This window comes from Megascapheus bottae, chromosome 15, assembly GCF_031878675.1.
Source record: "Megascapheus bottae isolate mThoBot1 chromosome 15, mThoBot2.hap1, whole genome shotgun sequence".
NCBI classification, from domain to species: domain Eukaryota; kingdom Metazoa; phylum Chordata; class Mammalia; order Rodentia; family Geomyidae; genus Megascapheus; species Megascapheus bottae.
In genome coordinates this window covers 57188402-57204408 of record NC_143523.1, presented here as the reverse complement: position 1 = coordinate 57204408, position 16007 = coordinate 57188402, and the positions used below count along the sequence as shown (strand labels likewise).

Here is a 16007-nt window from a genome sequence, read left to right as displayed (position 1 = left end):
TCTATTCACATTATTCATGAAATAAATATATGATGATTCATTCACAAGAGTGAAGATAAAGAGATGACACATTTTGCTGGGAGATTCTATGAAAATTATCCACTTATTTAACCTGCTTTACCTTACCAGGGCAAGAGATAGCACCAAAAAAGTCTTAATTTTCTTTTCATATATTTAAAAGTTTTGATTTTTAACAAAAAAAGTGTCTCAATTATGTAAACGCTACACACGTCTCACCTTAAGGATAACTATTTTATAAAATAATACATGAAATTATAGGGAAATGGAAAAATAAGCATCAGAGTTTAACCAACAAGTGAATTAAAGAGAGAAGACTAGGGCTGCAAGTTTGGCCTAGTGGTAGAGTGCTTTTCTAGCATTCTTGAAGACCCGGGTTTGATTCCTCAGTACTACATACATAGAAAAAGCCAGAAGTGATTCTGTGGCTCAAGTGGTAGAGTTCTAGACTTGAGAATGCCCAAGGACAGTGCTCAGCCCCTGAGTTCAAGCCCCAGGACTGAAAAAAAAAAAGATGATTATAGTGATACTAATTATAATGAAAACACACAAAAAAGTGCCTATTACAAATTTTATTTTAAAACTAAGCTTGGTGCTATGGCTCATGTCTGTAATCTAGCTACTCAGAAGGCTCAAATTGAAGGCCTAGACTTTAAAGTCAACTGGGGCAGAAAAATCCAGAAGACTCTTTTAATTTAATAGCAAAAAGCCAGGCAGGAGAAGGCTCAAGAGGTATGATGAAGAAATTTGAGAAGTAAGCCTGAGTTCAAGTCCCAACAGTAGCAAAAAGAAAAAAACAACCCCTCCCCATACATTATTTGTACAGATTTAGATGAACAATTGGCATGTTAAGTTTCATACATACTTGACTTCTAATTTGATCTAACTTCTTCCTTAAATCTTGGGTCTCATTCTCCAAATTAAGGCGATAACGTGAGGAAACTTCTAGCGAAGCCTCTGACATAGATTGTTTTTTTAAAGTATCAGCCAGTTCTTGTTGAAGTTGTCTCACAACTACCTGGTAAGATATTTGTTACTGATTTTTAGAATTTTTTATTATAAAGCTAGGTTGATAATGCTTACCTCTTACATGTATTCTGTTAAATATCACCATATACGTCCTATAGATAATATTCCTATTACATAGTTCAGGGAAAGACACAGAAGGAGTGTCTTCTGGCTTAGACACTATTTACCTATTTTTCCAATCCTTAAGACTGAATAAACTATTAATAAAGTTAATCCTGCAACGTTTAATAAACTATTTAAAGAAATGAGTATGTGGAGGGACTTAGTCATTCTACATGGTGGGATGATTTTTTCATATGTAAGTATGTATTTGCACAAGCCACAGCTTCACTTCTGGCTTTTTAGCTGGAGATAAGAGTATTTTGGACTTTTCTGCCTGAGCTGGCTTTCAACTGAGATCTGTAGATCTCAGCCTCCAGAGTAGCGAGGATTAATGCGTGAGCCACTGTGCCCAGCCCTCTATTTATTTTTATTAAGGCTAAAATGAATTCCAGAGTTTCTCATATACCCAATCTTCTGTTCCTATCTAATGGATTCCTGTCAGAATAAAATCAAAGTTGGCTTTCAGCTCCTTCTCTGATCTCAGCTAGAATTTTTCCTCTACTCATTGTATTTATTCTTGCTGCTAAATGAATAACTACCACAACCTTATTTGCCTCAAAGTAGAGACTGATTGCCAGACATTACTATCTTTGTATTTGAGAAAGTTATATCCTTTATTTGACAGTCCTTAAAATGAAAAATCTGAGGGAGTTATTTGTGAAGGGGTTCAATAAATGGCAAGTGGGAAGATTACATAAAAAATGGCTTTGCTGGTTGAGTACTGGTGGCTCATACCTGTAATCCTAGCAGCTGAGAAGGCCAAGCTCTGAGGACTGGTTTGAAGCTAGCCTAGGGAGGAAGATCTGTGAGGGTCTACTCTCCAACTAACCAGCACAAATCTGAAAGTGGAGCTGTGGCTCAAGTGAGAGAACACCAGCCTTGAGTGAAAACGCTAAGGGACACCATCAAGCCCCAGTAATGGTATACAGAAACACAGTTGCCTAGCAAAGGCAAAACCCTGAGTTCAATCCTTAGTACTGCCCCAAACCTACTACCACCAAACCCCACAAAATAAAGAGCATTTCAGTAATGTAAGACCATCAGTACCAATATATGTGTATTATCAGTTTGTAACTTCTTAAACTTTCATGGGTAGCACAGTGTCTTCACACAAAGTAAAATATCTGTCAAGTCTACCTTTTATTTATTTTTTCTCAGCCATGGGGCTTTAACTTAGGGCCTGGCCACTGTCCTTGGGCTTTCTCAAGGCTACAGCTCTACTTCTTGATACACAACACCACTTCTAGTTTTTTGATGGTTAATTGGAGATAAGAGTCTCATGGACTTTTTGTGCCCAGGCTGGCTTTGAACTGTGATCCTCAGATCTCAGCCTTCCGAGTAGCTGAGTATCTAAGATTACAGGTGTGAGCCACCCACAGCTGGCTAGCTTATGTTTCTATCACCATACATGCTTGACTATATCACTATATTACCATCGGCACCCGGCTTTTTTTTTTTTTTTAAGTGTCTGTCCCTTCCTTTTGGAGTTCAACTTCAGTACTACTGTTACATGCTTATGTTTGAAATACTAACTAATCAGGAGGTTGAGATATGTGGATCATACTTCAGAGCTAGCCCAGGCAGGAAAGTCAGTCAGACTTTATTGTCTTTATGTTATAGAAAGCCAGAAGGAGAGGAAAGTTCAAATGATAGTGTGCCAACCTTAAGTGTAAAAGCTAAGGGACAGCACCTGGGCTTTGAGTTCAAGCCCCAGTACTGGAAAAAAATATTTAAACATAATTATTTGTACATATATATGAGGTAGTGTGATATTTCAAAATATGCATACAATGAGTAAATGAAAAGATCAGGGCAATTAGCTACTCTTCTACTCAAACATGGCTAATTTTTTCCCCCTGTAATCTCACAGAACATATTTTTATTTGAAATGTGCAAATAACTAGACATTCTCTGGGCTTTCTGCTTCCAAAGGAATTGCAGAGGAACTTAAGAACTTTATAGAAACTTCAGCAGCTGTTCACAGCATGAGTGCAGTAAGAATACTCTGAGCTGCCTTCCCGTTAAGCACTGTTTAGGAAGACTGAAGAGTCAGGCCACACTCTTCCTATGGAGTGTTCTGATTGGTACAATTTCTCACACGAATGTCTGGAGATGCTGATTTTCAGGAGCTGGCACTCAGGAGATGAGGGAGGAGGTGGAGAGGAGTGGAAGGGTGGGGAGCTTACACGTGGTCAGTGAAGACGCTGAGCTAAAACATGTAGTTAATTTGTGCTATGAAGTAGGTCTAAGTCAGGTTGACTGAAAACAAGATATGTTTCTAAGAGCTAAGATAAGTGCATTCCTAATTAATGTATTTTTATATTGAACTAGACAATATAGTCAGGCTGTTTAATTAGCCCTAGTGAATTACTGCTTTGGCTTTTCCTTCAGAAAGTTTGAATAAAGATTTCCTTTGGATACTTACTTCTCTTTCTGCTTTCTCATCTTCATATTGATGCAATCGTTCTTTTAAATGATCACATTCATCAATTAACTCCTTATTTCTGTCCTGGAGCATGAGACTTTGCTTTTCACTTTCAGCTTCAAGTTTTTTAATGATATCATGAAACTGGTCTTGGATATTAATTAATGTCTTTTCTTTACTGTCAACTTTGTGGTGAGCACCATCTAATTGCTGTTGAAGCAAAGTATTTTCACTCTGTAGTTGAGACAACCTCTCCTCTATGGATTCTTGTTTTCCAATGTATTTATTTACCTTACCTTGTTCGTTCTGATACATGTGTTCAAGTTCCTTCATTTGGCTTTGTGTTTGGCTCAGGTCTCTTTGTATATGTTCTAAAATGGAAGTCTTTTCTCGAAGAGCATCTTTTGTATGATGTAGTTCAATCTCTAGGCTATTCACTTTTTTTTCAGCTTTAGAAAGTTGCTGAGAAAGAAGCTCGTTATTATCTTTCAGGTTACAAATATCAAAATTCAGCTTATCCTGTAAGCGAGACCACTCATCTCTTGCTCTCTGGAAAGACAGTTCCAGTTCTTTCTTTGATGTCTGGCTTTCACCATGGTCATGGACAGCAGCAGCCAGTCTAGAGCGGTACGATTCGACTTCTGTCTCCAGTCTTTCTCTGCTTTGTTTTTCATTTTCCAGTTTAGAATTTAGCATTGCATTGTCAGCTGTGAGAATACTAATCTGTCCATTGTATTGGAATACTGTTTTTGTCAATGTTTCTTCATTTAGTTTTATTGTCCTTTGAAGGTTATCATTCTTTTCATTTGCTATTTCAATATCCTCAAGATACTTCTTTTCCTTTTCCTGGTTATGACTTCTTATTGTGTCTATTTCCAGTCTTACCATGGAAATTTCATCCCGTAACCTCTGATTTGTATGCAAGAGATCTTTTTCTTTCTCATGACTAAGAGAAACCTACATGAAACAAAAGAAAGATTTAGGTAGCACTCAATAAAATGACATATCACAATTTCTTCTGAAATTAAAGAATCACTGTACATTTAAACAAATGAAATGACTGCAATAAATAGATATTCAGCTGCAACCACCCCCACAAGATCTAAACTTTACTTCAAAGGTTATAGAAGTATAAACTGCCAAATTTTAAAAATTTAATTGCAGTCAATCAATTTATGAAAATAAAAAGAAATGAGCAGGCTGTACAGTAACCTGAGTGAGACCCTGCCTCAAAACCCGACCTATGCAGGTGACATAGTCTCTGGCTTTATCACTCATCAATAAGTGTACTTTTGATAAATGACTATATTAAGATATTATGAAGATAGAATATGTTATAGAATATTCTCAGGAAAAGAAAACTAAAAGAACTCTGGGAGAATTTTGTCTGTTCAAAGACATGTAGATCTATTACAGGCTAAATGTTGGCATTAAATACATTTATCATTCATTAATAAATGTAATTTTTATAACTAAGTATAAAGTACTTATAACTGACTACAAATCAAACCAAACAAAACCAAAGAAGAAATCGAAATGGAACCAACTCAGAATTAGAAAATCCTTTCTTGAATTACATCAGACCAAAGGCACAGAGATGAATAAACTTGATTATCTTAAAACATGAGACTTATACTTCTCACAGCCAGCCCATAATATATCCACATACATATGAACAGAAAAGATTTCCCCAGAGTTTTTTAACTTTTCTTTCCCTGAAAACATTCAATCCATATTTAGTTTATAATTTTTGTAGTTAGAAAAATTACATTTATTGGTAAATGGTAAATCTAAGCATTATATATCTAAAAGCACTTCTACCTTTATCAGTGAAATGACATGTCCTGAATAGGGAATGTTGAAGGCTCAGCTGCAAGCTTTTCCCCAGGGTTTTTGACTCTATTTAAAGCATTCCTACCAAGCCAGTTAATTGTTACAAACACAGAAATTCAAAGAAGGCTTATAGTGTGAGCCCACTGTATTCACAGGTTTATTATATAAAGTTCAGACCAACTACAGTAAAAACAAAATTAAAAAGATTAGAAATGTCAGTTAAACTGAGAACATTATTTTATACAATGGATCAAAAAGGTGACCTCCTCCAAAAAATGCACTGTAGCCGGGCACTAGTGGCTCACCCTTGTCTTCCTGGCTACTCAGGCGGATCCAAGTTCAAAGCCAGCCTGAGCAGGAAAGTCTGAGACTCTTATCTCCAACAAACTACTCAGAAAAAGCCAGAAGTAGCACTGTGGCTCAAATGGTAGAGTGTTAGCCTTCAGCAAAGGAAGTCCAGAGTTTGAGCCCCAGGACAGAAAAAGAAAAAAAAGAATCCTCCGTATTTTCCATGGTGCAGCACCTAGTTGGACTGTAATACATACGCATAACAATACACACACACATTTGAAAATGTCTAAAGAAAATACCTCAGCACTCATTTTCTTTTGCATCATTTCTTTTTCCTTTTGTTTGGAAAGGTGATTTGCCAGGATCCCATCTTGTAATAGTCTGGCATTCTGCTCTCGAGAAAGTTGTCTCTGAGTGTCATTTCGTTCCTCTAAAACCTAGAGATGAATTTCATTGAGTTTCTGGTTTCCTACTATGGAGAGAATGATGCTTAAGAGCATCATTTTATATAGTTGAAGGAATGTAGCTACTAAAGCATAATGAGGGCCCAGAGTGTGGCCTAGTGGTAGAGTGCCTGCCTAGCATGCTCCGTATCACATACACAGAAAAAGCCGGAAGTGGTCCTGTGGCTCAAGTGGTAGAGCACTAGCCTTGTGAAAGCTCAAGAACAGTGCCCCGAGTTTAAACCCAAGACTGGCAAAAATAAATAAATAAAAATAAAGCATAATGATCTTTACCCCTTATGACTTTCAAGTTTTTTCTTCTTCTTTATCTGTGCCAGTACCATGGGTTGAAGTCTCAGAGCCTGGGTGCTATCCCCTAAGTTTTCCCTCAAGGCTGGTGTTCTATAACTCAAGCCACAGCTTCACTTCCAGCTTAACTAGAGGCAGAGGTGGTTAGCTAAAAGCAGGTGGCTCACAGATTTTCTTGCCTAGCCTAGCTTCCAAAAGGGGTTCTCAAATCTCAGCCTTTTGACTCTCGAGTATTATCGGATAAGCCACTATTACTGCTATTAACTTTAAGTTGAACTGCATACAATACATCTAAACTTGTAAAAGAGCAAAAATGGGTCTTAATTAGCAGTACAAAGAAAATTCAAGAAAAAAAACAACTATTGACAGTTTTATTATAGTATCTATGCTACTTAGGCTGTGCTTTAACGTAAGAATGCCTAAAATGATTAAATACAACTTACTTTTATTCTGTCATTTAGGAATATCTTAAGAATTGTATTAGATGGTAAAATTTACAAGGGGCCACTTTAGCTGGAAATGTCATAATTTATATGTAAGGTGTTCAAAATCTATATTATGGTCATATGCCATATGCTGTACTACACACATGCCACAGGTATGTAGAACAATATCCTACATACCCAATGATAATAATCTTAGAACCTATCTAGTGATGTGCTATACGTCCTGTGTACACACCGCTTATGATGTTTGTACAATGATGAAATTGCCAAATAATACATTTTCAGACCCACAGTTGCATATATTAAGAGAATATCGTAAGTTAATACTGATCAAGGTAGAAATGGAGATTATCAAATATGAATATACCTGATTCAAATTATTTCTTACAGTCTTCAATTCCATATCTAGAGTTCTAACAGAGATTTCAAGTTGTTGCTTCATTTCAACTTCTTTATTATACTGCTCTTCACTTTTTCTTAACTGGTCCTTAATTTTTTCATAAAACTGTTCCGCACTTTTTCTCTTCTCCTCTTCTTGTTTTAAGGCAAATCTAAAGTTAAACATGCTGATCAGAAAATTCATTTTGATTTCAGAAATTAAAAAACTCATTTGTCGGGCCGGGAGTTTGGCCTAGTGGTTAAAGTGCTTGCCTAGCATGCATGAAGACCCGGGTTCGATTCCTCGGAACCACATACATAGAAAAAAGCTGGAAGTGGTGTTGAGGCTCAAGTGGTAGAGCTCTAGCCTTGAGAAAGTCCAAGGACAGTGCTCACGCCCTGAGCTCAAGCCCAGGACTGGCAAAAAACAAAAAACAAAACAAAACAAAAAAAAACAAACAAAAAAAACCTCATTTGTCACCTATACCTTCAGATGCTGACTTATGAACCTAATATTATTTCTCAAATATTTTTCCTTTCTGTTTCTCATAATTTTAATTTCTTATTTTCATTTCTTCTCAGTGGGCCTACCTATTTAACAGTAAAAAATGAGAGAAAATTTGTGTATTTTTAGCCTTGAGCTGAAGAGCCCAGACCCAGAGTTCAAGTCCCCATGACCGACAAAAAAAAAAAAAAAAAACAGATCATACCTCAATTTGCAGAGGTCTTGTTCCCATTCAACTTTCTCATGTTCTAACTGAGATTTCCCTTCTTTGATTTCGGACAGCTCCTTTTGTAGTCCTCTGACTCTGCTTTCCATTCTTTTAATTTTTCCGGAAAGTTCTTCACAGTGATTTCTTTTCAGTTCAATCAATCTTTTATATGAATGAACTGCATCCCGGATTTTCAATAAGCTAACAAAATCTGTATCAGGGAGAAAAATAAGATAAAAATAAAATACATAATAGAATATGTAAAGCTTTATAATTTTTATATTCACTCAAAAAAGAAAGAAAATGTGGCATATATGTTACAATGAAGTTTCATTCGGACATGAAGAAAGATGAAATATATTGTTAATTCAGGAAAATGGAGAACTGGAGATTATCACATTAAGTGAAATGTGTCAGATTCAGGAATATAATAAGCACATATGTTCTCTTTCATGTGTGAAATCTAGACAAAAAAAAAAAAGACAGGAGCTGAGGACCAGTGGCTCATGCCTATGTGGCCAACATATAAGAATACTGATACCATGCCAGCAATACTGATACCATGCCAGCTCAGGCACGAAAGACTTGTACCTCAAACCTATCAGTAGATGGAAGTAGACTGGAAGTGGAAGTATGGCTCAAGTGGTAGAGTCCTAGACTTGAGCAGAAAATATAAAGAACAGTATCCACTTCCTGAGGTCAAGCCCCAGTACTGGTTGGCACACATGCACACACACACATTCTCCCTCATAAACAGGAAAGTAAAGGGGGGAACTATTAAGGGGACCATCACAGAGAGAAGACAAGGTAAGTCAATAAGGGTGAACATGTTCAAAGTAAAAAAATACAGGTATGAAAATGTTAAATGTCATTGCTACATGCAATTAAAATATATTGGAAGATAATTAATTCAGGTAGACACATGGTAAGATGAATTTCAGCCAGGAGCTACTTACTGGCTCATGCCTATAATCTTAATGACTCAGGAGGCTGGGATCTGAGGATAACAGTTCAAAGCCAGCCTAAGCAGGAAAGGCTATAAGACTCTTATTTATAATTAACCACCAAAATGTCAGACGTAGAGTAATGGTTCAAATGGTAGAGCTGCAGCGTTTAGCAAAAAAGCTAATGGACATCACTTAGTCCCTGAATTTCAAACCCAGCTATTGGCAAACATACACACACATGACAAACTTGGTGACCTGAGATTTCCCTGAAGAAGAGATGCAAATGGAGAACTGAGGGATACAGAGGAAGCAATTGGGCAGAGGCGGGAGAATATTATTCAAGCCAATCTATAACACTGGCAGAGGCTGGTCAGTCAGAGTTCCTACTCAAAAATCCAAACCCAAATGGACAAAATCTATTAAATTACAGATTTCAACATCAGAGACTGCAGACATGGAAGGTGATGTCCACCACATACAGAGACAGATCAATGTTCAAGCCTTCTAGGCCATATCAAAAGGAAGTAGCAATCCCAACTACTCAAGAGGTTGGCCCTGGCAGAAATGTTATGAAACCCCTTTCAAACAGTATCTAAAGCCATAAAGAGCTGGGGGCATGGCTCAAGTAGTGCAGGATCTGCCAGGCCAACATGAAACCTGAAGCTCAAACCCCAGTACTGCTACCAAGATAAAAGAAAAAACAAGCCTGTGTTTATAGAATGGTCTTACCTTTACACTCCATTCTAAGTTGCTCGATTAGCAGCACAATGTTATCATAATTAGGATGGGGCAGCTCATAATCCTCAGAGGCTGTTTCAGATGATTGACTTAAGTCATCAGAATCATCGATTTCATTTATTGGGTTTCTGACCTATAAAATAAATTGTATTTCAAAATGTCCCTCCCACACTAAACATATACTAAATGTATAGAAGTGGTCATTACCTGTCTTTTCATATGAGCAGAAGCTTAGGTCCTTCTTAAAGAAGAGATTTTATTTTTCTGTAGAATAGTGGTTTGAAGTCATGACCCTCTACTTGCTAGGTAGGCACTATACCACTTGAGCCATGCCTCCATCTCTTTATTGCTAGGTTTGGGATAGGATTTTTTTGGGGGGACAGTGATTCTTTCATCTACTCCTCAGCATAGCTGGGACTACAGAAGCAAACAAGAATTTTCAACATATTAAGATAGGGATATCTCACAAATATTTTGTCCAGGGTGATTTCATATCATAATCCTTCTGCTTTCTACCTTCCAAGTAGTCTGGATTACCAGTGTGTGCCACTATGACTGGCTTTAGGAGAATTCATTTCAGTCTAAAAGGATACATTTATCAATGGCTACTGTTCCACACTTTTTCAAGAAGAGCCTATTTCTTCACTTTCTCTTTTAAATAATATATTGTTGAATTTATATTTTAAAATGTATCACTTTGCCTTTTTTTTCTTTTTTGCCAGTCAAGGCCTAGGCATTGTCCTTGAGCACTTTTGCTCAAGGCTAGTGCTTTTCCACTTGAGCCACAGAACCACTTCTGGCCTTTTCTGTGTTTATGGCACTGAGGAATTGAACCCAGGGCTTCAGGTATACTGGGCAAGCACTCTACCATTAGGTTACACTCCCGGCCCCTCACTTTACCTTTTATAATATATTTTTTTCAATAAGACTATTTTTTTTATTTTCAACAATACCTTGTTGTTTTCATTATGTATATTCTTTGTAGGCCTAAAAACAAAACAAAACAAAATCTTTTCAGGCAAATATATAAATATGTAAAATTCAAAGAATATTTAAAACTATCATCTTTTTATATAAAATCTTTTAGACAAAAAATCTTTTACATAAATTATCTTTTTATGTAAAACACCTGAATTTATAATTTACCCACCCTTTTCATAAAATGTATACTCTCAAGTTCAATATTTAAAATATTAGTAAATTGGGCCAGGAGTTTGGTCTACTGGTAGAGCACTTGCCTAGCACACGTGAAGACCCGGGTTTGATTCCTCTGTACCACATACATAGAAAAGTTGGAAGTGGTGTTGTGGCTCAAGTGGTAGAGCGCTAGCCTTGAGAGAGAAAGCCCAAGGACAGTGCTTAGGCCCTGAGATCAAGCCCAGGACTGGCAAAAAATAAATAAAATACAAAAATAAAAAATTAGTAAATTAATATGTTTTATTATTTAAAACATAACATTATAGGAGATCTACTTACAAACACAGTGAGGGATTGAAAATAATGTTAAAAATATCATACAAAGCCAGCACAGTGGTTCATGCCTGTAATCCTAGCTACTCAGGAAGCTGAGATCTGAGGATCAAGGTTCAAAGCTTAGCCTGGGCACAGAAGGACCTGAGACTCTTTATCTCCAATTAACCTCTAGAAAATGGGAAGTGGAGTTTGGCTCAAGAGTAGGGCGGTAGCCTTGAGCTGAAGAACTCAGGGATAGCGCCCAGGCCCAGGGATAGGGCAGCAGCCTTGAGCTGAGGAGCTCAGGGACAGCATTCAGGCCCAGTTCAAGCCCCATGACTCCATATATATATATATATATGCCTGTAATTATATACATACATGCCTCTAATTCTAGCTACTCAGGAGGCTGAGATCTGAGGATCGCAGTTCCAAAGCCAGCCTGGGCACTAAAGTCCAGGAGACTCTTATCTGTAACTAACCCCCAGAAAACTGGAAGTAGCGCTGTGGCTTAAAGGGTAAGGCGGTATATATCCTTCAGCTGAAGAGCTCAGGGACAATGCCCAGGCCCAGTGTTCAAGTCCCCCAACAAACCAGAAAAAAAATCATAAACAAGGTGTTAACACTTAGGTTAAAATTTCTGATAGTCAAAGCAAAAGAAAAACATAATGCTACTTGTATTCTTTCATAGAAAGAGAGACGAGCTTTTTTTGTTGTTGTTACTGTTAGTTTCAGTATCAACAAACTTTTCATGTCACTAAAACCCATTTGGAAAATGTTATATGACATATTAAAAGGAAATCCTTTTTGAACATGTGATAAGAGTTAGTGTTTTAGGACTTGATATGCAATTATTATGCATTAGTCTAAGTATACTGTGTATGTGTTAAACTCATCTGAACTCTTAGTTTATAAAAGAAGAAAACAAGGCCAAGAAAGGCCATATAACTTCCCAAAACTACATTGTTAGTCAGTGAAAGACCCCCGATTCAAATCTAGATATAGATAGGTTACACAATATACTGTAAAAATAGTATTTATTTTCAACTATGTTTAAGCACTCTAACCACAGAGGAAACCATCTTATTTATATTAATTAATAACTTCTGGTCTTGCAAATCTTTTAACTAAAGTCTTTAGATCTACACAATTTTACAGATGTGAGCAACTGGTAGCCAGTACAAATATAGCTTAAAAGTCTATATTTAGAAGAAGTTTCTTAAATCTCATATTCTTCAGTGATTCTCCCATTCCCTGTTTCCTCAGTAAACTCTGAGGAACTGGTGATACTCATCCACTAGTCAGGCTTCCAATGCTGTGAAGACTAAAATGAGCTGAACACATGCAGAATTATACTTAGTTATAATATACACATAATAGACTTAGAATTAGGATATGAGATTCAGTTAGTCATAGTGACCCTTTATTGGAATTAGTTCTTGTCAGTTTTTTGCCCTCATCTCAATCCACCACAGTATTGTTCTAGGTAAGTATGCTTGATTGCTTTACTTCTAAAAGTTATCACTACTAACATTTTATCACAGGGAAATTCAAGAAGAAATTAGAATTTTTTTTTTTTTTACCTTCCTTCCTCACACATGGGCACAATCACAGATTCTCTGGAGGTCCATTTTTCCTTTTCTTTTTTCTTTATTTCTTTCATATGTAAGGCAGGCCCACTACTTAAAATAGAAATGCAAGTAGGGGGGAAATTCAGCAAATAAGCTTGTTTTATAAATTGAAAATTTGCAAGTTGTATAGGAGTCACTGCTGTAAAATAGGATGTGGTGTATATTTAACAGGTATTATCTTTAAAAGGATAATGAGCTGGGTACTGTGGCTCACGTCTGTAATTGTAGATACTGAGGAGGTTGAGATCTGAGAACTGCAGTTCAAAGCCAGCTCAGGCAGAAAAGTCCATGAGACTCTTATCTCCAATTAATCACAAAAAGCTGGAAGTGGAACTGTGGCTCAAGTAGTAGAGTCCTGGCAGTGAGCACCAAAGCTCAGGGATAATCCCCGGTCCAGGGTTCAATCCTCAGGTGTAGCAAAATAAAAACAAAAACAAACTGAAGCAGCAAAACCTCACCAGAAAATAAAAATAAATCAATAAATAAAAGGATAATGACATGCATGCTGGCTGGCTATCTTTAGAAATAAGATTAAACGTTAGTAAATTAGGGCCTTAGACCCAATCAAGTTACTTTGCTGTTGGTACCCAGTACCAAGTACTAGTACTTGACTTAAGAGCCCTGAGTGCTGCTCCTTAGCTTTTTCACTCAAGGCTTCTGCTTTTTTGTTCTGTCAAACAGAGCTACGAGCCTGAGCTGGCTTAAACAATGAACCTCAGATCTCATCCTCCTGAGTAGACAGGATTACAGATGTGAACCCCCAGTACCCAGCACTGCTTGTTTTTTATAATAAAATTTTTGGCTAGTCCTCGGGTTTGAACTCAGGCCCTGAGCACTGATCTCGGGCTTTCACAAGGCTAGAACTCTACCACTTGAGCCACAGCACCACTTCTAGCTTTTTCTATGTATGCGGTACTGAGGAATCAAATCTGGATCTTAGTGCATGCTAGTCAAGCACTGTATCACTAGGCCAAATTCCTGGCCCCACACACTATATTTTTTTAATGTACACAATGATTTATCTGCCTTTTTACTGATGAGATATTGGATTACCTCTAACTTGTATTCTTAGGCAATGTCTATATATATATATATATATATATGTAACATGTATAAAGTAATCCTTAACATGTATACTACATATTTGTAATGTACATGTTACATATAAAGTAGAAATATTCATCTACTTTATATATGGTACATATAATATACAATAAATATCCTTCACATGCATACTTGAGTCATCTTTTTCTATCTTGGGACAATCTAGTTCAAAAAGTAATGCCATTAATTTATCTCCCCATTTTTTTTCTTTTCTGTTCTTTTTTTTTTGCCAGTCATGAGCCTTGAACTCAGGGCTTGGGTACTGTCCTTGTGCTTTCTCAAGGCTAGAGCTCTACCACTTGAGCCACAGCACATTTCTGGCTTTTCTATATATGCGGTACAGAGGAATTGAACCCAGGTCTTCGTGCATGCTAGCTAGGCAAGCACTCTACCACTAGGCTAAACTCCCAGCCCTCTCCCCATTTTTTTTTTTTGCCAATCTTGGGGCTTGAACTCAGGGCCTGGGCACTGTCCTTGGGCTTTCTCAAGGATAGATCTATCCCTTGAACCATAACACCACTTCTGGCTTTTTCTATGTATGTGGTACCAAGGAACCAAACCCAGAGTTTCATGGCCACGCTCTTGGCCCAAATTGCTCCATTAAAAAAAAATCAAATTTCATTTACTAATAGAATATGAAATTTACTAATAGTAATTGAAATTTATCTTATTAACTCAGAGCTAGCAAATGAAATGTATTTTATTCACGAATGAATTTACTAGTAGTAAGTAAAATGCTCTTTTTTATTTACTATTTACTAAGTAATTTTTTCACCTTTGCCAATCCTGATTACTATTTAATAAAATATCTGTTGATATAGTTGTAAAAATAATATCTCATTGTTTTTCCGATTACCATGCAAAGCTGAATATCCCAGGTAAAAGCACAAAATTTGTTAATAAGGAATATTAGTCCAAACTAGAATTGGTTTTATACAACAATAACCATTACTATTATATATTGCCATAATCTTACCCATCATATTTTTCATTCTCCTTAAGAAGAAATTTCTGCCTATCAGTTTTTACACTCATTCCTTCTTGATTTAACTCATTATCATTGGTAGCAGAAGAAGCTACATTATATAGATTGGATCGTTGACCTTCCTTAGTTTTGAGATTCTTCATTTTTCTGTCAACCTAAAACGAAAGTTTGATACCAAAGATAGTTTATTCTTCAATTACAAGACTAAGGATAACTTGCTTTTCAATTTCTTGTTTGCACTGACTTTCTCATTTGTTTTTTTTTTTTTTTTTTTTTTTTTTTTTTTTTTGCAGAATATGAGGGTTTAAACTCATTTGGCTTGCTTACTTGGTTGGTGCTCTATCACTAGAACCACAACTCTAGCTTGGCTTTTGGCTGGGTATTTTGTAGATGGAGATTAAAGGGCTTTTCTGATGAGCTAGTACTCAATCACTATGCTATGCATCATACCTTCCTGAGCCGTTAGAATTATAGGCGTGAGCTATTAGCAACCAGTCAACAACAAAAGCAAGAAAGAAGAAAATATCTACAAATCTAAACACATCTGTTGAAAAATTTTAAAGTGGTCACACTGGAATTATAAGTTCCAATGATCTGAGTAAAATATTTGTACAAATAAAAGCATAACAAACAGATCAGGCTGGCTGGAAATGAATTGGTTGCTGCTCATTGGCCGGGACACCATTTAAAAATATTTTATTTAATAAAAGTTTAACATATAACTGAATTAACATACTTCCTCAAAGTCATCTTTTTCCATTAACAAGAAGATTCTTTTATGTACATATCTAGTAAGAATTCAACTTGGTCTTTTTTTGTTCTTTTCTTTTTGTCAGTCATGAGGCTTGAATTTTGAGCCTGGACACTGTCCCTAAGCTCTTCAGCTCAAGGCTTAGTGCTCTACCACTTTGAGCCACAATGCCAATTCCAGTTTTCTGGTGATTAACTGGGGATAAAAGTTTCATGGACTTTCGTGCCTTGGCTGGCTTTGAACCATGATCCTCAGATCTCTTGAGTACCTACACACAGCTTCAATTTTTTTGTGAGTAGGTGTGGGCGCTGGGGCTTGGACTCAGGGCCTGGGCATTGTTCCTAATCAAGGGTGGTGCTTGTTTTACCACTTGAGCCACAGCTCTACTTCCTCAATTCAACTTAGGAAAACA

At 36.7% G+C, this 16007-nt stretch overlaps 1 protein-coding gene across 1 annotated transcript in view; it reads right to left on the bottom strand.

Moving 5' to 3' along the window:
- The window catches only part of LOC150054418 (ankyrin repeat domain-containing protein 26-like), a 63663-nt gene that overhangs the window by 14557 nt on the left and 33099 nt on the right, over positions 1 to 16007 (bottom strand). Inside the window, exons 18-26 of the mRNA XM_090346770.1 lie at positions 14836 to 14999; positions 12708 to 12806; positions 10626 to 10659; positions 9664 to 9805; positions 7985 to 8198; positions 7264 to 7447; positions 5998 to 6135; positions 3575 to 4531; positions 884 to 1036 (exon numbers count right to left, since the gene is read on the bottom strand). Of these exons, the coding sequence (XP_090202896.1) occupies positions 884 to 1036; positions 3575 to 4531; positions 5998 to 6135; positions 7264 to 7447; positions 7985 to 8198; positions 9664 to 9805; positions 10626 to 10659; positions 12708 to 12806; positions 14836 to 14999 (2085 nt within the window). The remainder of the gene's footprint in view (positions 1 to 883; positions 1037 to 3574; positions 4532 to 5997; positions 6136 to 7263; positions 7448 to 7984; positions 8199 to 9663; positions 9806 to 10625; positions 10660 to 12707; positions 12807 to 14835; positions 15000 to 16007) is intronic.